At 41.3% G+C, this 15,315-nt stretch overlaps 3 protein-coding genes across 3 annotated transcripts; all 3 read left to right on the top strand.

Annotated features, from left to right (window-relative positions):
* The first annotated feature begins 490 nt into the window (after window positions 1–490).
* On the top strand, window positions 491–1,697 carry LOC104419284. Its single transcript, XM_010030907.3, has one exon. It carries the CDS (start codon window positions 609–611, stop codon window positions 1,575–1,577), a length of 969 nt encoding a protein of 322 aa, XP_010029209.2. The 5' UTR covers window positions 491–608; the 3' UTR covers window positions 1,578–1,697.
* A 566-nt stretch (window positions 1,698–2,263) lies between these two features.
* On the top strand, window positions 2,264–3,483 carry LOC104419283. Its single transcript, XM_010030906.3, has one exon. The coding sequence runs from the start codon at window positions 2,394–2,396 to the stop codon at window positions 3,369–3,371; it is 978 nt and encodes a 325-aa protein (XP_010029208.2). The 5' UTR covers window positions 2,264–2,393; the 3' UTR covers window positions 3,372–3,483.
* Window positions 3,484–5,853: 2,370 nt separating this feature from the next.
* Window positions 5,854–9,202, top strand: LOC104419281 (benzaldehyde dehydrogenase, mitochondrial). The gene is made up of 11 exons (XM_010030905.3): window positions 5,854–5,914; window positions 6,068–6,202; window positions 6,319–6,461; window positions 6,637–6,790; window positions 6,886–7,115; window positions 7,462–7,551; window positions 7,850–8,023; window positions 8,149–8,286; window positions 8,534–8,671; window positions 8,790–8,851; window positions 8,929–9,202. Exons 1-11 carry the CDS (start codon window positions 5,854–5,856, stop codon window positions 9,200–9,202), a joined length of 1,599 nt encoding a protein of 532 aa, XP_010029207.1.
* Window positions 9,203–15,315: the final 6,113 nt, after the last annotated feature.

Genomic DNA, 15,315 nt, shown 5'->3' with positions numbered 1-15,315 from the left:
TAATTATAAAGGATTTTTATAAGTGAAACCATCATCATTGATCATTGTTACAATTAGGAAAATCGACCGAAAATCTGAATTAGGGGTTGATGGACATGGGATGCATGAAAAAAAGGAGTACATTGTACTTAAAATTCTTCCACCGTAAAAGAAAAACTCTTTCCCCTTCATTTGTAAATTTTAGACCGAAAAAATTATATACGAAGTAGCAATCAGCAATTTTAAAATGGGATAAATAATTCTGAATCGAGGAAAAAAATTGACCTATTTGTAGTTAGTAAAATTTCTAAATGTTCTTTACCCAAAAAAAAAAAAAAATCTCGATGTTTGTAGTTAATTTTATATAAAAAAAATTACCGATATTTCATTAGTTCTTGAAATAGTGAAGTAATTCATAATCACCTGGATGTAAACCGAATCAGAAGTCGGGAGCAATTTCTATGGATGCATCCAATTTTCTATCATCTTGTCAATTCAGCTTGATCAATGCAAAGTTGACTTGGCTAAAGTCCAGAGTCAAAGTCTCCGTCCCACCAACCCAAGCTCCCCAGTGAAACCACTCTTCATCCTGGTTCTTGCATCCGATCAAGAGAATTCAAGCACCGAACATGGACACCAGCTGCATCGGGTTCGTCGGGATCCTCAGGGAAGTGCTGAGAATTCCCACCGCCAGCCCCAGGTTCCTGATCCTCGCCTTCCTGTCGTCCTTCCCGCTGTTCTGCTCCTTGCTGCTGAACGAGTTCCTCCTCCAGCAGACGTTCCTCGACGCTGCCCACCTTGGGTTTGACGGAACGTCCGAGTTCAGTGCTAGCAGCGATAGTCCTGGGTTCGGCATATGCGACGTCCTGGGGCCGACAAGAGTCCTCAAGAGATGGGTAGAAGAGGCCTCTCGAGGGTTGGTCTTGATGAGCGCCCTGTACTTGGTCATCGCCAACCCGCTGGACCTCCTCAACTCGATGATGGTCGTTCACAACGCGTCTGCGATTTATGCGGGAGAGGATCCGCCGAACCTGAGGCAATTTTTCATCCAGCCCCTGAAGAGGATTGGCTTCAGGGGGCCCCTGGTCACCTCCATGTATTCGCTCGTGCTCTCTTGCCTCACTTTGCTGGTGATTGTGTCCTTCGCATCGGGTAACCTCTGTGGGTTGTTTTCGCCTTTCGGGCTGGGTAGGTTCGCCAGTGCACTGGTCCTTGCGGCCTCGTTCACGAAGTATCTGGAGTGGAGTGTTATATGGAACGTGGGGATCGTGATCTCCATACTGGAAGAGAAGCAGGGGGACACTGCATTGGCAGTGGCTGCATATCTGAGCAGAGGGAGCAGAAGAAAGGGAGTTGCCCTCATGCTCGTGTTCTTCATTTGCAGGCTTGCCCTGAGATTGTCTTGCCTCTATATCGCACGGCATGGTAGAGGAAGTGGACTTGTCGCGTCGACAGTTGTGCAAGTCTGCTTGATGTGTTTGGGGAATGTGGTGAAGTGGTCGGTGTTCACGGTGTATTACTGCGACTGCAAGCAACGGTTTCTCAAGAAGAAGACTGATGTTGAAGAAGGCAAAGCTGATCCGCCTGTGAAAAGCTAGAGAAATTGTTGGGTTTTGGGGAAGATTTAGTGTTCAGTATGCATTGTAGTCGGTTTGAAATTAGGTGTGGGTATTATACATTCCGTATCAATATCAATAAGACATAATATATCCGTCTCAGTGCCTAAGAATTTCACATTTAAAATGGGGCTTGATCCTCCTGGCAATGAACTAATCCACTCGACCCTTTATTTAATTTAACTAGAGACAAGGGTATTTATGCCTTTCCACAAATCTGTGTAGCTCCTTGAGGGCAATGAATGATTCCACCTTAATAAAAACTCTTTTACCTTCATTTATGAATATTTATGTTGAAAAATTGTGTACCTATTAATAATTAGTAAATTTGTCGAAGCGATAAATGACCTTGAATCATGGGAACCAATGACCTATTTGTAATTAGTAAATGTCATTGACGTTCATAGTTAATATCTCTCCCTTCATCCGATTCGATTTTTTTTTTTTCTTTTTTGGCCCTTGTTAGTTTTTCTTCTTGTTTTTAATCATTTTCGGGGTACATATGTGCCACTTGTCCTCGGAGAACATTAAAAATGCCAAACTAGATTCAAGTCCGCAACCCAATTTTTTTTTTTTTTTTAAAAGAGTATTGATGTCATCACTCACTCCCGACATAAGGAAAGGCAATCCGTGATCACCTGCATCTAGACTTGCTTTGCCGTCTCCCGCGCGCCAACGAAGTTGACTTGGCTAACGTCCAGAGTCAAAGTCTCCGTCTCACCAACCCGAATTTCCCCTTCTGAGGCCACCACTCATCCTTGTTCTTGCATCCGATCAAGGAAAATTCAAGAGCCGAACATGATGGACACCAGCTGCATCATGTCGAAGGACAGGCTCGAGTTCGTCGGGATTCTCAGGGAAGCGCTGAGAATTTGCACCGGCAGCCCCAGGTTCTTGATCCTCGCCTTCCTCGCATCCTTCCCGCTGTTCTGCTCCTTGCTGTTGAACGAGTTACTCCTCCAGCGGACGTTCCTCCACACTGCCCACTTTACGTTTGATGGAGCTTTTGAGTGTATCGCTAGCAGCTCTAGTCCTGGGATCCAGAGATGCTTTTTCTTGGGGCTCGAAAGCGTCCTCAAGAGATGGGTGGGAGAGGCCTCTCGGGAGGTGGTCTTGATGAGTGCCCTGTACTTCGTCATTGTCATACCACTAGACCTCCTCAACACTATCGTGTTCGTTCACAATGCGTCTGCGATTTACGGAGGAGAGAATTTGCCCAATCTGAGGGAATTTTTGGTCCAACCCTTTAAAAGGATTGGCTTCAGGGGGCCTCTGGTCACTTTCATGTACGCGCTTGTGCTCTCTTGCCTCACTTTGCTCGGACTTGTTTCCTTGGCATCTAACCCAGTTGGGCCGTCTGTGGGGCCTGTCGGGGTGATCCCTGGCGTGCTCTTCGTGGCCTTGTTTGCGAAGTATATGGAGTGGAGTGCTATATGGAACACGGGGGTCGTGATCTCAATACTGGAAGAGAAGCATGGTTACATTGCATTAGGAGTGGCTGCATATCTGAGCAGAGGGAGTAGAAGAAAGGGATTTGCCCTTATGCTCGCGTTCTTCATTTGGAGGCTTGCCCTGAGACTGTCTTGCCTCTATTTCGTGGGGCACAGTGAAGAAAGTGGATTTGTTGCGACGATTGTGCAAGTCTATCTAGTGTGTTTGGGGAATGTGGTGAAGTGGTCGGTCTTCATGGTGTATTTCTGTGACTGCAAGAAACGGTTTCTGGAGAAAAAGATTGATGTCGAGGAAGGCAAAGCTACTCAACCTGTGAAAAGCTAGAGACAGGGTTTTGGGCAATGTAATGTTCTGTATGCATTGTCGTTCGTATGTAACGTATCGTATGTACTGTCTTGTATAAGTTTGAATAAGACAAAATGGGTTTGTTTCTTGATGTCGCGTATAGAACCAGATTTGGCCCTCTGGGCGATGGATTGACCCGATAGACCCTTGGTTTAATTTAATTGAAGACAGGGGTATCTACACCAATCCACAAATGTGCGAAGCATTTCTCTCATTCATGACGATTTGGCGGTAAAAGGCCAGCGACGCCCCTCTACCGTAGAGCGCGCATTAATATGCACCGGTGAAAACTACCGATAAGCTGAGTATCTATGTGCAGAAATCATGACGTTCTCTGCCCAAAAAATCATCAGGAGAGAGAAGAGGTTTTGTTAGGCATTTGGACCTCGGTACCCAGTACAATTAGCAGAGTTTCGGAGTTGAACGTAACCTGAATTACATATGCCTTTGAACTTTTAAGGGCTATTTCTAGCCGACAAGATCTTGATGGGATAGGAAATTCAGATATTTTCGGCATATCCTATCCACTGTTTAATGAATTGTATTAATAAAGCCAGCTCTTTCATATCCTATCATCTCCATTATTTGGTAGAAAATCCATATCAATGTGAATGCAAGTAAACAGTTTGCACCACGCACGGAAAAAGAACGGTAATTATCATTATTGACCCCCATATCCAGTAAACGGAAAGGAAAAAAAAAAGAAAACTTTCAATCTAACTACTTCAGAAAATTATCATTATTAACTTCCAAATCCAATGAATGGAAAGAAAACAAGAAAACTTTCCAATCCAACTGCTTTAGAAAATTTGCATATTGTCGGAGGTTGGAAGACGTTGCTCTGTCGATAAGTGCAAAAAACAGGCGTCTTTACTGCTCCCCACCCTGTTGCTCCTTCATTTCTGGTCTCGACAGGACTCGCCGAAGACAGTAATCCTGCAGATTCGAAGTGAGATCATGGCAGGTCCGGAAAAAATGCACCAGAAGTGAACCTATCACTCCACACGAATGGAACTCCACCCAATCTAACGTAATTCTGCATTAGAGAGGACGACGAAGATGATCTTTTTCAGTCTTCAAGTGGTTGGATATCTTGAAAGTCCTGTACTTTTGGATTTCCTCTGCGGTTCTTCCAGGAATCCTCGCAGCAACTGGCGACCCGCCTGAAAGCATTTCAAGCTCGTGCTGTTACTGCCGAGGGCACGTCATATCCTGAACAAGAGAACAACACAAATAAGAACAAGAATAATTCATCACCGGAACGGGAAGTGGCAGAAGAACCCACCCCACCTCTAGAAAATTTGGATATGAAAAGAATGCTTTGGTATGTTCGAAGGAAACCAAAAACAGATGAGACAAAGCCATGTCTTTTTGCAAAATTAACGGGAGAAGAAAAAATAGGTAAGTACTTAGCACTAATGAAATAAGACAGAAAGCTATCTCTATACTCAATTCTCTCCCGATGTGCTCTAAATAATAACCCCGAAATGCACAAAAGGAGACCACCTCTGACAATCAGTTGGTGATTATTGCCGACTCGTTCTCATTTCAGCATAACAGAACCACGGAATCAGCAACTACAAAAAAGAAAAAAGAGTAAACAGTTTATTACGACATTGATGATGTGAGAGTATTAGAATTGCTTCTTTACGAGGTTTATATACTTTTCATATACACCTGTTACTAAAGTTTTGGTTGGACTTTTTAACATGGCGTCAGAGTCAAGTTCTAGCCATATGTGTTGAAGTATTCTACGCGCTCTTTTTATTTAAAAGAAAAGAAGTTTTTGCGTCAGACATTTTAAAGGCAGATCTTACGGGAGTAAACAGAAGAGCTCCGCAAATGGAGAGAGCATTAGAGGGAAGGTTTTTCCGAAAGAAATCCAATCCACTAAATCCAATCCACTAACTATGTTACCCTGCGTAGGAAATTTTAAATTTGGATTATATTCCTATTTGATCCATCCTTATCTCATTTTCGACAGCAGTTACAAGCTTGCATCCGCCTCTTTTAGCAGATAAGAATTCCATATCCTATTTTGATTTTGTCCTTCTTTGGCATTCGAGATCCTATTATATGCATGGGACATTGAATTTTCACCATCAGATCGATGGGAAATCCTCGGTTGTAAATATCGTAGCTTATGTATAAATAGACGTCCACTCCTCAATTCAATTCATTCCTGTATCTCATCTTCAACGAGCAACGCCAGATTGAGGGAGAAGAACTCTTACGTTTCCGCAATCTCAGGTGTAAGCCCATACACATGAATGATTTTTTTTACGGTAGAGATTTTTCAGTGCTTATCAGCTGAACGAGAATTGTCCCTATGTCCATGCACGAATAGACTGACAAGATCAACGTGAAGCCTACAAGATCCCATGATTATCTGAACGCTGTTTTACGTCAATATTGACAGGAGACATACAGAAGCGTGAGAAACAGGGTTGGCTCTACGCAAATGGCCGCCAGGAAGCTTCTTTTACTCTCTCAATATTCGTCTGCTCATCTGCGTTCAATCGGTAGCTTTTCATTCTCGTTTAATCTCTCTTTCTTCTATCTGTCTTTTGCGTTTGTGAAGTCTCTGTCCATAAGGAGTTCTCACAAATGACGACCGAATTGCATTATTGATGTGATCTATGACATGAGCTAGTGTTTGCTTGTGCAATTTTCAGGCCGAAGTCGTGGCTGGACAAGAGGCATTGGCTCGTATAGCAGCTCTTCTGTGGTAGACGAACCAGTCACTCCGTCTGTTAAGATAACCGACACTCAGCTTCTCATAAATGGGAAGTTTGTAGATGCTGCATCAGGTTAGTCTGGCCTTCTCCATCATTCCATAAGTGCGGGACCACCGTCTCTTGTGATGCCTCTTGATTGCATCAGCTCTCCTGGAATTGTTCTCATTCGTTGCCAAAATTGCACCCAGGAAAAACTTTCCCCACCCTTGATCCTAGGACAGGAGACGTGATCACCCATGTCGCAGAGGGCGATGCAGAGGATGTTAACCGCGCGGTTGCTGCTGCTCGTAAGGCATTTGATGAGGGACCATGGCCAAGGATGACTGCCTATGTAAATATAGCTCTTTCTCTCTAGATGTAGTGACGACTTTTTAATCTCCATACCAAATGTAATTAAGCATGTTCTGGGATGCAATTAGAACATTTCAGGTTGCGTTCATGATGCTGAGTAATTTAATGTTTGAAAAGGCAATGAATTGGAACTCCACTCATGCATTATGACTTAGGAAAGGTCGCGCATACTTCTTCGGTTTGCGGATCTACTCGAGAAGCATATTGATGATCTCGCAGCAATTGAGACTTGGGATAATGGAAAGCCCTACAAACAGGCCGCAGAAGATGAAATTCCCGGCTTCATAAGATTGATGCGTTATTATGCTGGTAAGTTAAACGAAATCAGTCCTATTTGTTTCCTATCAGGATTCATCTTTTAGCCTGCGGCCAATTTATATTACCATATACCGAAAATTTTGTAGGTTGGGCAGATAAAATCCACGGTCTCACCGTCCCAGTAGATGGAAAGTATCATGTCCAAACCCTGCATGAACCTATCGGTGTGGCAGGGCAGATCATCCCATGGAACTTTCCGCTGCTAATGTTCGCTTGGAAGATCGGGCCTGCATTAGCATGTGGCAACACAGTGGTGCTAAAGACTGCCGAGCTGACACCACTCTCTGCTCTGTATGCGACAAGGTTACTCCATGAAGTGAGTGTTCATGTTGATTTCGATTTAATCTCACCCTTGTCTGACAATCAAGGCAGGGGTTAGGTTAGGCCAGAAATTCATATTAAGATACTTCATATCGCATTCAGCATAGCTGTATGAGGAAAATATTCTTCCGTTCTTGGTTTTGCCCTTCTGCAACAGTAAGCTAATGGAGGATCCTTCCTAAGATAATAAGCAGAAACTCTTTGGAAATTGGTTCTTTCCTTGTACCCACTAAGACTATCTTCCGAAGTTTCTAGATGTGACTGAAGAAAGAAATAAGTGGATATGCCTTTTCATTAACTGATGCAATGATTTTCCATGTCCCACAACAATTGTCTATCAGGCTGGACTTCCTCCGGGTGTCTTGAACATTATCTCTGGCTTCGGTCGGACTGCTGGGAGTGCTCTTTGTAGTCATATGGATGTGAACAAGGTACTTTTTGTCTTCTTATATCCTAGTTATGATTTTAATTAGTTGCTTAGCCTGTGATCGCCTTTGTACATGTAAATTGTTTTGCTGTACTCTTACAAAGGAAGTTGGTTTCGAATGAGAGATTGTACTACCCTTTGTGCATATGTCGAAGTTAAAAAGCAACTCAAAAAAGGTCAATTGCCTCCAAATGCATTCTGTTGGCATTCCGTGTTTTCATGTGCGAGCTTTCTCAGACTGTTGATGATGATATCTAAACTTAAGACACGAAGCTAAAACCATGGATGTGCTACACTTGCAGCTTGCGTTCACCGGATCAACAGAAACCGGTAGAACTGTACTTGATCTGGCTGCAAAAAGCAATCTAAAACCAGTGACTTTAGAACTGGGAGGAAAATCCCCTTTCATTGTCTGTGAGGATGCTGACATTGATAAGGCTGTGGAGTTGGCACATTTTGCCCTCTTCTTCAACCAGGTTTGTGCTCCGGTTACTTGCATCCCTAAAATGTATTCAACTCCGATTACTTGGAGTTGCCACATCTTGGCTATCTTTTCATACTATCATGTTCCGTGCAAAATGAATGCAACTTCTGTCTGCAGGGTCAATGCTGTGTTGCTGGTTCTCGCACTTTTGTGCACGAGAGCGTGTATGATGAATTTGTGGAGAAAGCAAGGGCACGGGCTATGAAACGTGTTGTTGGAGATCCTTTCAAGCCTGGAGTGGAGCAGGGTCCTCAGGTGGTTTTTCTTCTTACAGCTCCCTTTACTTTTTTTATCTCCGTTCTGTGTTGGATGGACAGCACATCCACCATGTTTTTCAATATTATACCGTTCCTCAGCCAGCGTTATGTATAGCTGTTAAAGCTTCGGCCATTTTGTATCACTTTCCGTTTCTGTACTTTTAGTGGACTCGCATGAATGCACTACACTTGTTATAGAAGAAAAGGTACTTACTTCAATAAGTATGAAATGACTGGATTCTCAGATTGACATCAAGCAATTCGAGAAGATTCGCACATACATCAAGTCTGGTATTGAAAGTGGAGCCACTCTTGAATGTGGAGGTGAACAATATGGCTCGAAAGGATTTTTCGTTCAACCTACAGTTTTTTCAAATGTGCAGGTAATATTGCTGTTGCTCCTTGAATAGCGTAGTCAAGCTTGAACGTCAATGTCTTTGCGGAAAATTATGTCATATTGTCACTCAAACCATATCTTCCGTCTCATCTTTCTGAAATCAGGATAACATGCTGATAGCAAAAGATGAAATCTTTGGCCCGGTGCAGACCATCTCAAAATTCAAGTACGCTCTGCCACACACACACACTTCATCACGTATTTATATTGAGGATTGGAGGCTAAATTGTACTTGCTACACAGGGATCTTGATGAGGTGATCAGAAGGGCGAATAAATCTCGTTATGGACTCGCTGCTGGAGTTTTCACTCAGAATATTGACACCGCCAACACTTTAGCCCGTGCATTGCAGGCTGGTTCAGTGTGTATTAACTGCTACCATGTTTTTGATGCTGCAATTCCTTTCGGAGGTTACAAGATGAGTGGAATTGGGAGAGAAAAGGGAGTGTACGGTCTCAATAACTACTTGCAAGTTAAGGCTGTCGTAAATCCATTGAAGAACCCCGCATGGTTATAAATAACCGTGTCTTAACAAAATTCAGGGTAAGCTTCAGAGCGAGCAGGAGAGACAGAGAGGGGGAGAGAGAGAGACAGAGAGAGAACTTCTCGTGTGCTATCTATGACCGTTGATCGAGCACCGCAGTAGACAAAAATCTTGATGTGGCTTTTTGGGCATGTTTTTGGGAGGAATATTTAATAAAGTATTGTCTAAGTCTGTGATTTCTAATATTGGTACACAGATTGTAATTTTTCCATTTTCATCTGAGTCAATAAATTCACCTAGACATGGATGTCTGTTCCCTGTGACAATGCGGCTGGACTAAGCCAGGTTTCTTGCCATCAGTTCCCTGACCGAATTATCAGCTTGCGGGTCTGCCCCCTATATGGGGATAACATGTTACATGACTTGTAGATACATAGCTGAAGCCAGGTTCCTTGCCATCAGTTCCCTGATCGAATCATCAGCTGGCAGGTCTGCCCCCTGTATGGGAATTACATGTTACATGACTGGTAGATACATAGCTGATGAGTAAGAAAATCCCTGAAACATGCGACAATTCCCTTGGACTTTCGTGAGAAATTTACCTTTTTGTCTAGATACGGTCACAATATAGTGAATCACTGAAGGAGCAGAAATTTAATGAGCAAGAAAATAAGCATTGTATAAAACATGGCCAGTTTATCACATAAAATTTCTCATAAGTGAAGGAAAAAGGAAGGATGGTAGTACTCTTGCAGACACAAGTTTCAGTGACTAAAGACTATTGATAAAGAAAAGTTCGTTGACAGTCAAATGGATGAAGGGTATCCCTCATTGGAATTTGTTAACAAAAACGTTTTCTGCTGATCCTTCGGAAAACGGTCAAAACATGCAAGGACTTCTCCTTTCCGTTGAACTGGAAAGCCATTCAGGGGTCGGTTCAGGAGAAGAAGCTTTTGCTTTGGTTGATATTTCTAGGGCTTCCACCAACTTTATGGCAACTTGCTCTGGAGATGGCCTTTGTTGCTTCAGTCCAGTGCATGAGAGTGCCAGCTGAAGTGTAATAATAAGTGCTTCTGCGGAGTGTTTGCCGTCGAATTTGGGGTCCGCAAAGTCTATGATGCTGCCACCTCTAATAAGGGCTTTTGCCTGGAGAGCAAAAGCATCAAAGAATTACTTATTAGAAAACTTGCCGAACCAAACTCATCATGTAACGAAGGCACAAAGGCAGTGACTCACCATTTTATCCAACGGCATCCGGTTTTCCTGATTCAAGTTCGTAACTTTCTTCCCCAAGAGGATTTGCTGCAACGTTATCCCAAAGCTGTGAACATCACCCGATGAATTCACCTAGCGTTTCTCAACACTACCCACTTTGAGGTTGATGGAATGTCTGAGTATAGCACTAGCAGAGATAGTCCTAGGTTCTAGATGTTAGGAACGTGAATATATGAAGAGAAAAATAGAGAAGAAAAAACAAGCTAGAATTTTACATGGAAAACCCTTCTCAAAATCAGGAAAGGGAAAAACCACGGTGCCACATTAGACAATCTTTCCATTATCAATATCAATGTTAGGAACGTGAATGCAACTATTAGTAGTAATAAAAGTCTTATCGTTTGCTTTAACATGACACAATTATTAGTGTCTGCTTTAGCATTACAACTAAAAGATATTGCTCCTATATATAACAGGAGTTTAGGGCATACATAATTATGATGGAAATTATATGTATACCATTAGTAATAATAAAAACCCTATTGTCTGCTTTAACATGACAGGATGGATGACCTACTAGAAGTTCTTGCCCAAAATAAATTGTTTCTGTGCTTAAACATTATTTTTCTCTATCAGGCTCCATGACTTCATCAATCTACCAATTGGAGGCTAATTTTCAAAAAACGGCAATAATCTTACATAGTCTTCATCTTTACATCCCAAATTGTCCTAGTGCGGTGGCCCCCTTGTCACTTATCACGGAGGCCAAATGAGGCAATGCACAATCTCAGTTTTTTAGTGGTGACAACCTTTGTTAACGTATCTACTAGATTTTATGCACCAAGAATCTTCTTCAATGATAATGTTCCATCATCTATCAACTAATGAATTTGATAATACTTTAACTCAATGTGTTTTGTCCTTAAATATAATATCGGATTCTTTGCAAGACAAATAGTACTCTAACTATCACTGAAAATAACATTATTATCCTACTCCTTGCCTATCTCATTTGGAAAAATTTTCAATCAAATCATCTCCTTACCAGCTTAAAAAATAGCAATGGTTGAGAGACACACATATATCTAAAGTCTAGACATCCAACTATTTGTAGTGCCACTTAAGGTAAAAACATAACCTGAGGTACTCTTCCTATTATCCAAGTCACCATTGAGATTTGAATCAACAAAGTCTTGTAAAGTTACATCGTTTTTAATAAAACATAATACATACCTGAAGTGCCTCTCAGGTATCTTAATAACCACTTTACAGCTTTTCAATGCTTTATTCCTAAAATTATCATGTATCTACTCACAATTCTCATTACGTGAGTTATGTCTGATCGAGTACATATCGTAGCATACGTTAAACTCCTAACAGCTGATGCATAAGGCACCTTAGCCATATACTCAAGCACTTCGTCTGTCTTCGAAGATTGCTTCTTTGAGAGCTTGAAGTAACTTCCTAAAGGAGCACTTTTGGATTTTGCATTCTAAATTCCGAACTTCTCTAGCACATTTTCAATATACTTTTCTTGAGATAGCATTACTATTTCTTTGGATCTATTATGTGTGATCCTCATCCTAAGAATTTGATTCAATGTGCCCACGTCCATAATCTCAAACTCTTTTGATAATTGCTGCTTCAATGTGTTGACCTCCCTCATGCTAGATCCTGCGATGAGCATATCATCCACATATAATAGTAAAATATTATAGCAGTCATCAAATTTCTTGAAGTAATAGCAGAGATCCATATCACTTCTAGTGAACCCGTTACTACACATAAAAGTGTCAAATTATTTGTATCACTGTTTAGGAGCTCGTTTCAAGCCATGCATATTTTTCTTCAATTTGTAGATATAATTTTCTTTTCTAGGAATTTGAAAGCGTTCTGGTTTTATCATGTATATATCCTCCTGCAAATTACCATGGAGGAATACAGTCTTAACATCTAATTGCTCTAAATGTAAATTTTTAGTAGCAATAATACTTAATACTAACCCGATAGTAGTTAATTTCACAATTGAAAAAAAAATCTCTGTGTAGTCAATTCATTTCTTTTGTCGAAACCCTTTTACTATTAATCTTGCTTTATACCTCTTGCTACCATCAGGTTTTTCTTTTACTTGGTACATCCAATTGTTTTGCAATGCCCTTTTACTATCTGGTAATTGAGTTAACACCCAAGTTCTACTCTTCTCAATTGAATTCAACTCATCCTACATTGCTAACTCTCACTTAATAAAATCTTTAACCTGCACTGCTTCCAAAAAGTTTTCTGGTTCACTAGCATCAGTGAAAAGCAAATAATGCAATGACAAAGAATATCTCTGTACAGGTTTAGGTGTTCTACTAGATCTTCTCAAAGTAAGTTCTTGTGTACTTGATTCTTCTTTTGGTATTTGATAAGAGTCTACAGCAATAGTTTTAGGAATTTCAACCTGAACATTCTTAGAAACCTCCTCTAATTTAATCTTTGTATTCTCCACTGTTTGTTTCTTCATACTAAATTCTGTCGTGGATTTGTCCTCATACAACATGTTTTCATTAAATATAACATTAGCAATTTTTATTATTTTTCTATTTTGTTCATCCCAAAATCGATAACCAAAATAATCATAACCACATCCAATGAAAAAACATTTTTTAGCTTGTGTATCAAGCTTACCTCTATTTTCAGAATTTATGTGAACATACGAAACACAGATTTACTTTCTTTCCACTCCATTCTTCTTCTGGTAACTTAAAATCAAATTGAACCGAAGATCCCATGTTAATCAAACATGCCATAGTGTTAATTGGGGAAAATTGTCCAAAAAGTCCTAAACATATTGCACTTTTGCCAATTTAGTTATAAACCTTTTAACTTTACCAATTGAGTCTTAAACCTTTTCACTTTTTGCCAATCCAGTCCATCCGGCTAATTTTGGCTGGAAAATGCTAATGTGGACGCCAGTGGTGCCACCACGATCGCCGGCGCCGACGTGGACAATTTTTAATAATATTTTAATAATATTTAAATTTTTTGAATTTTTTCCTTTTTTTCTTTTCTTTTTGGCTTTTTCCTTGGCCTTTTTGGAGGCCAGCCACGGCCACAGGCGAGGCCTAGCCGGGTGAGGAGGAGCACGGTGAGGGAAGCTTGGGCGAGGCCGACCCTCCCCCAGCCGGGTGGCCTCACCGGGCGTCGGCCGAGTGATGGCGACGCCGGGCAAGGCCGCCCTAGCCCCGACAAGGGCCAGCCTCACCGCATTTGGTGAGGGGAGCCTCGCCGAGGCTCGCCCTCACCCAGGTGAGCGTCGGCCTCGCCCCTGGCCGGCCTTGCTAGATCTGGCGAGGCCGGCCCTCACCGGGGCTAGGGCGGCCTTGCCCGGCGTCGCCGTCACTCGGCCGACGCCCGGCGAGGCCACCCCGGCTGGGGGAGGGTTGGCCTCGCCAGCTTCCCTCGCCGGTGCTCCTCCTCACCCGGCCGGCCTGTGGCTGGCCACCAGAAAAGGCCAAGGAAAAAGCCAAAAAGAAAAAAAGGGAAAAAAACAAAAATAAAAATTCAAAAAAATTCAAAAAAATTTAAAAAAAAAATATTATTAAAATATTATTAAAAATTGTCCACGTCAACGCCGACAGTCCTACGTGGCACCGCCAGCATCCATGTTAGCATTTTCCGGCCAAAATTGGCTGAATGGACTGAATCAGTAAAAAGTGAAAATGTTTAGGACTGAATTGGCAAAAATGCAATAGGTTTAGGACTTTTTGGACAATTTTCCCGTGTTAATTGCATCTGTCCAAAATGTCTTGGGTAATCCTGCATACATCCCTATACTTCTTACATGCTCATTCAGAATTTTGTTCATCCTTTCAGCAACTCCATTTTGTTGCGATCTGTGGGGAACAATTCTTGTCATTTTGATTTTGTTCTCTACACAAAATTGGTTGAACTCCTTACTATCATTCCCATCACCATTATCAAACCTTAGACATTTAATTGTCAGGCCAATTTCATTCTTCACTTTAGCTTTCCATCTTTTAAAAGTAGTAAACACGTCAGATTTAATTTTCACAAAATTAAACTCATACCTTTTTGGTAGAGTCGACAATGAATGTAACATAACAGTGCCAGCCTCCAAGGGAATTCACAGGAGCTAGTCCCCACATATCTGTATACACCAATTCTAATTTTTCTTTCTTTGGTTCTCTCTTGATCTTCGAAAACTGACACCGTTTCTGCTTGCCTAGAACACAATCTTCACATAAATCAATCTCTATGAACTTTAGATTGGACAATTTTCCCTAACAACTCCATCCCTTTTTCGCTCATGTGCGCAAGCCTGTGGTGCCATAATTTGGAATCGGCTTCCGACTTAGCAACTATTGCGGTTTTTCTCTTACTTTTAGTTATGTAGAACATTCTTGACTTTGTTTCCCGTACTACAACCAAAGCACCTTTAACTATTTTTCAATAGCCATCCCCAAAAATAGTTATATATTTCTCGTTGTCTAATTGAATTATAGAGATTCAATTTCTCGAGTCTGAGAACATATTTGACACATGTAACTTCCATTGATTTCTGTTAGTCTATTTTATATAAACATCACTCTTTCCCATAATATCTAAAGGTTCATCATCAGTAAGATAAACCTTTCCAAATTTTTTAGCAATAAAATTGTGCATTAATTCTTTGCACAAAGTAGAGTGAAACAACACACCTGAGTCAAGAATCCAAAACTCAATTGGATTGTCAGTGCTCAAAATTAGAGCATCACTATCATGCGTCTCTTGAAGAGTTGCATTCTCATATTTCTCTTCGTCTTGATTTCGATTTTGATACTAAAATTTCTTCTTTGGAGTTCTACAATTTCGTTTCATATGGCCTTTCTTTTCACAATTCTAGCAAATTATTTCTCTACGTCGTCTCGATTTGCTTCTTCCTCTAG

This window comes from Eucalyptus grandis, chromosome 9 (assembly GCF_016545825.1).
Source record: "Eucalyptus grandis isolate ANBG69807.140 chromosome 9, ASM1654582v1, whole genome shotgun sequence".
NCBI lineage: Eukaryota > Viridiplantae > Streptophyta > Magnoliopsida > Myrtales > Myrtaceae > Eucalyptus > Eucalyptus grandis.
This window is presented reverse-complemented; position numbering and strand designations above follow the sequence as displayed.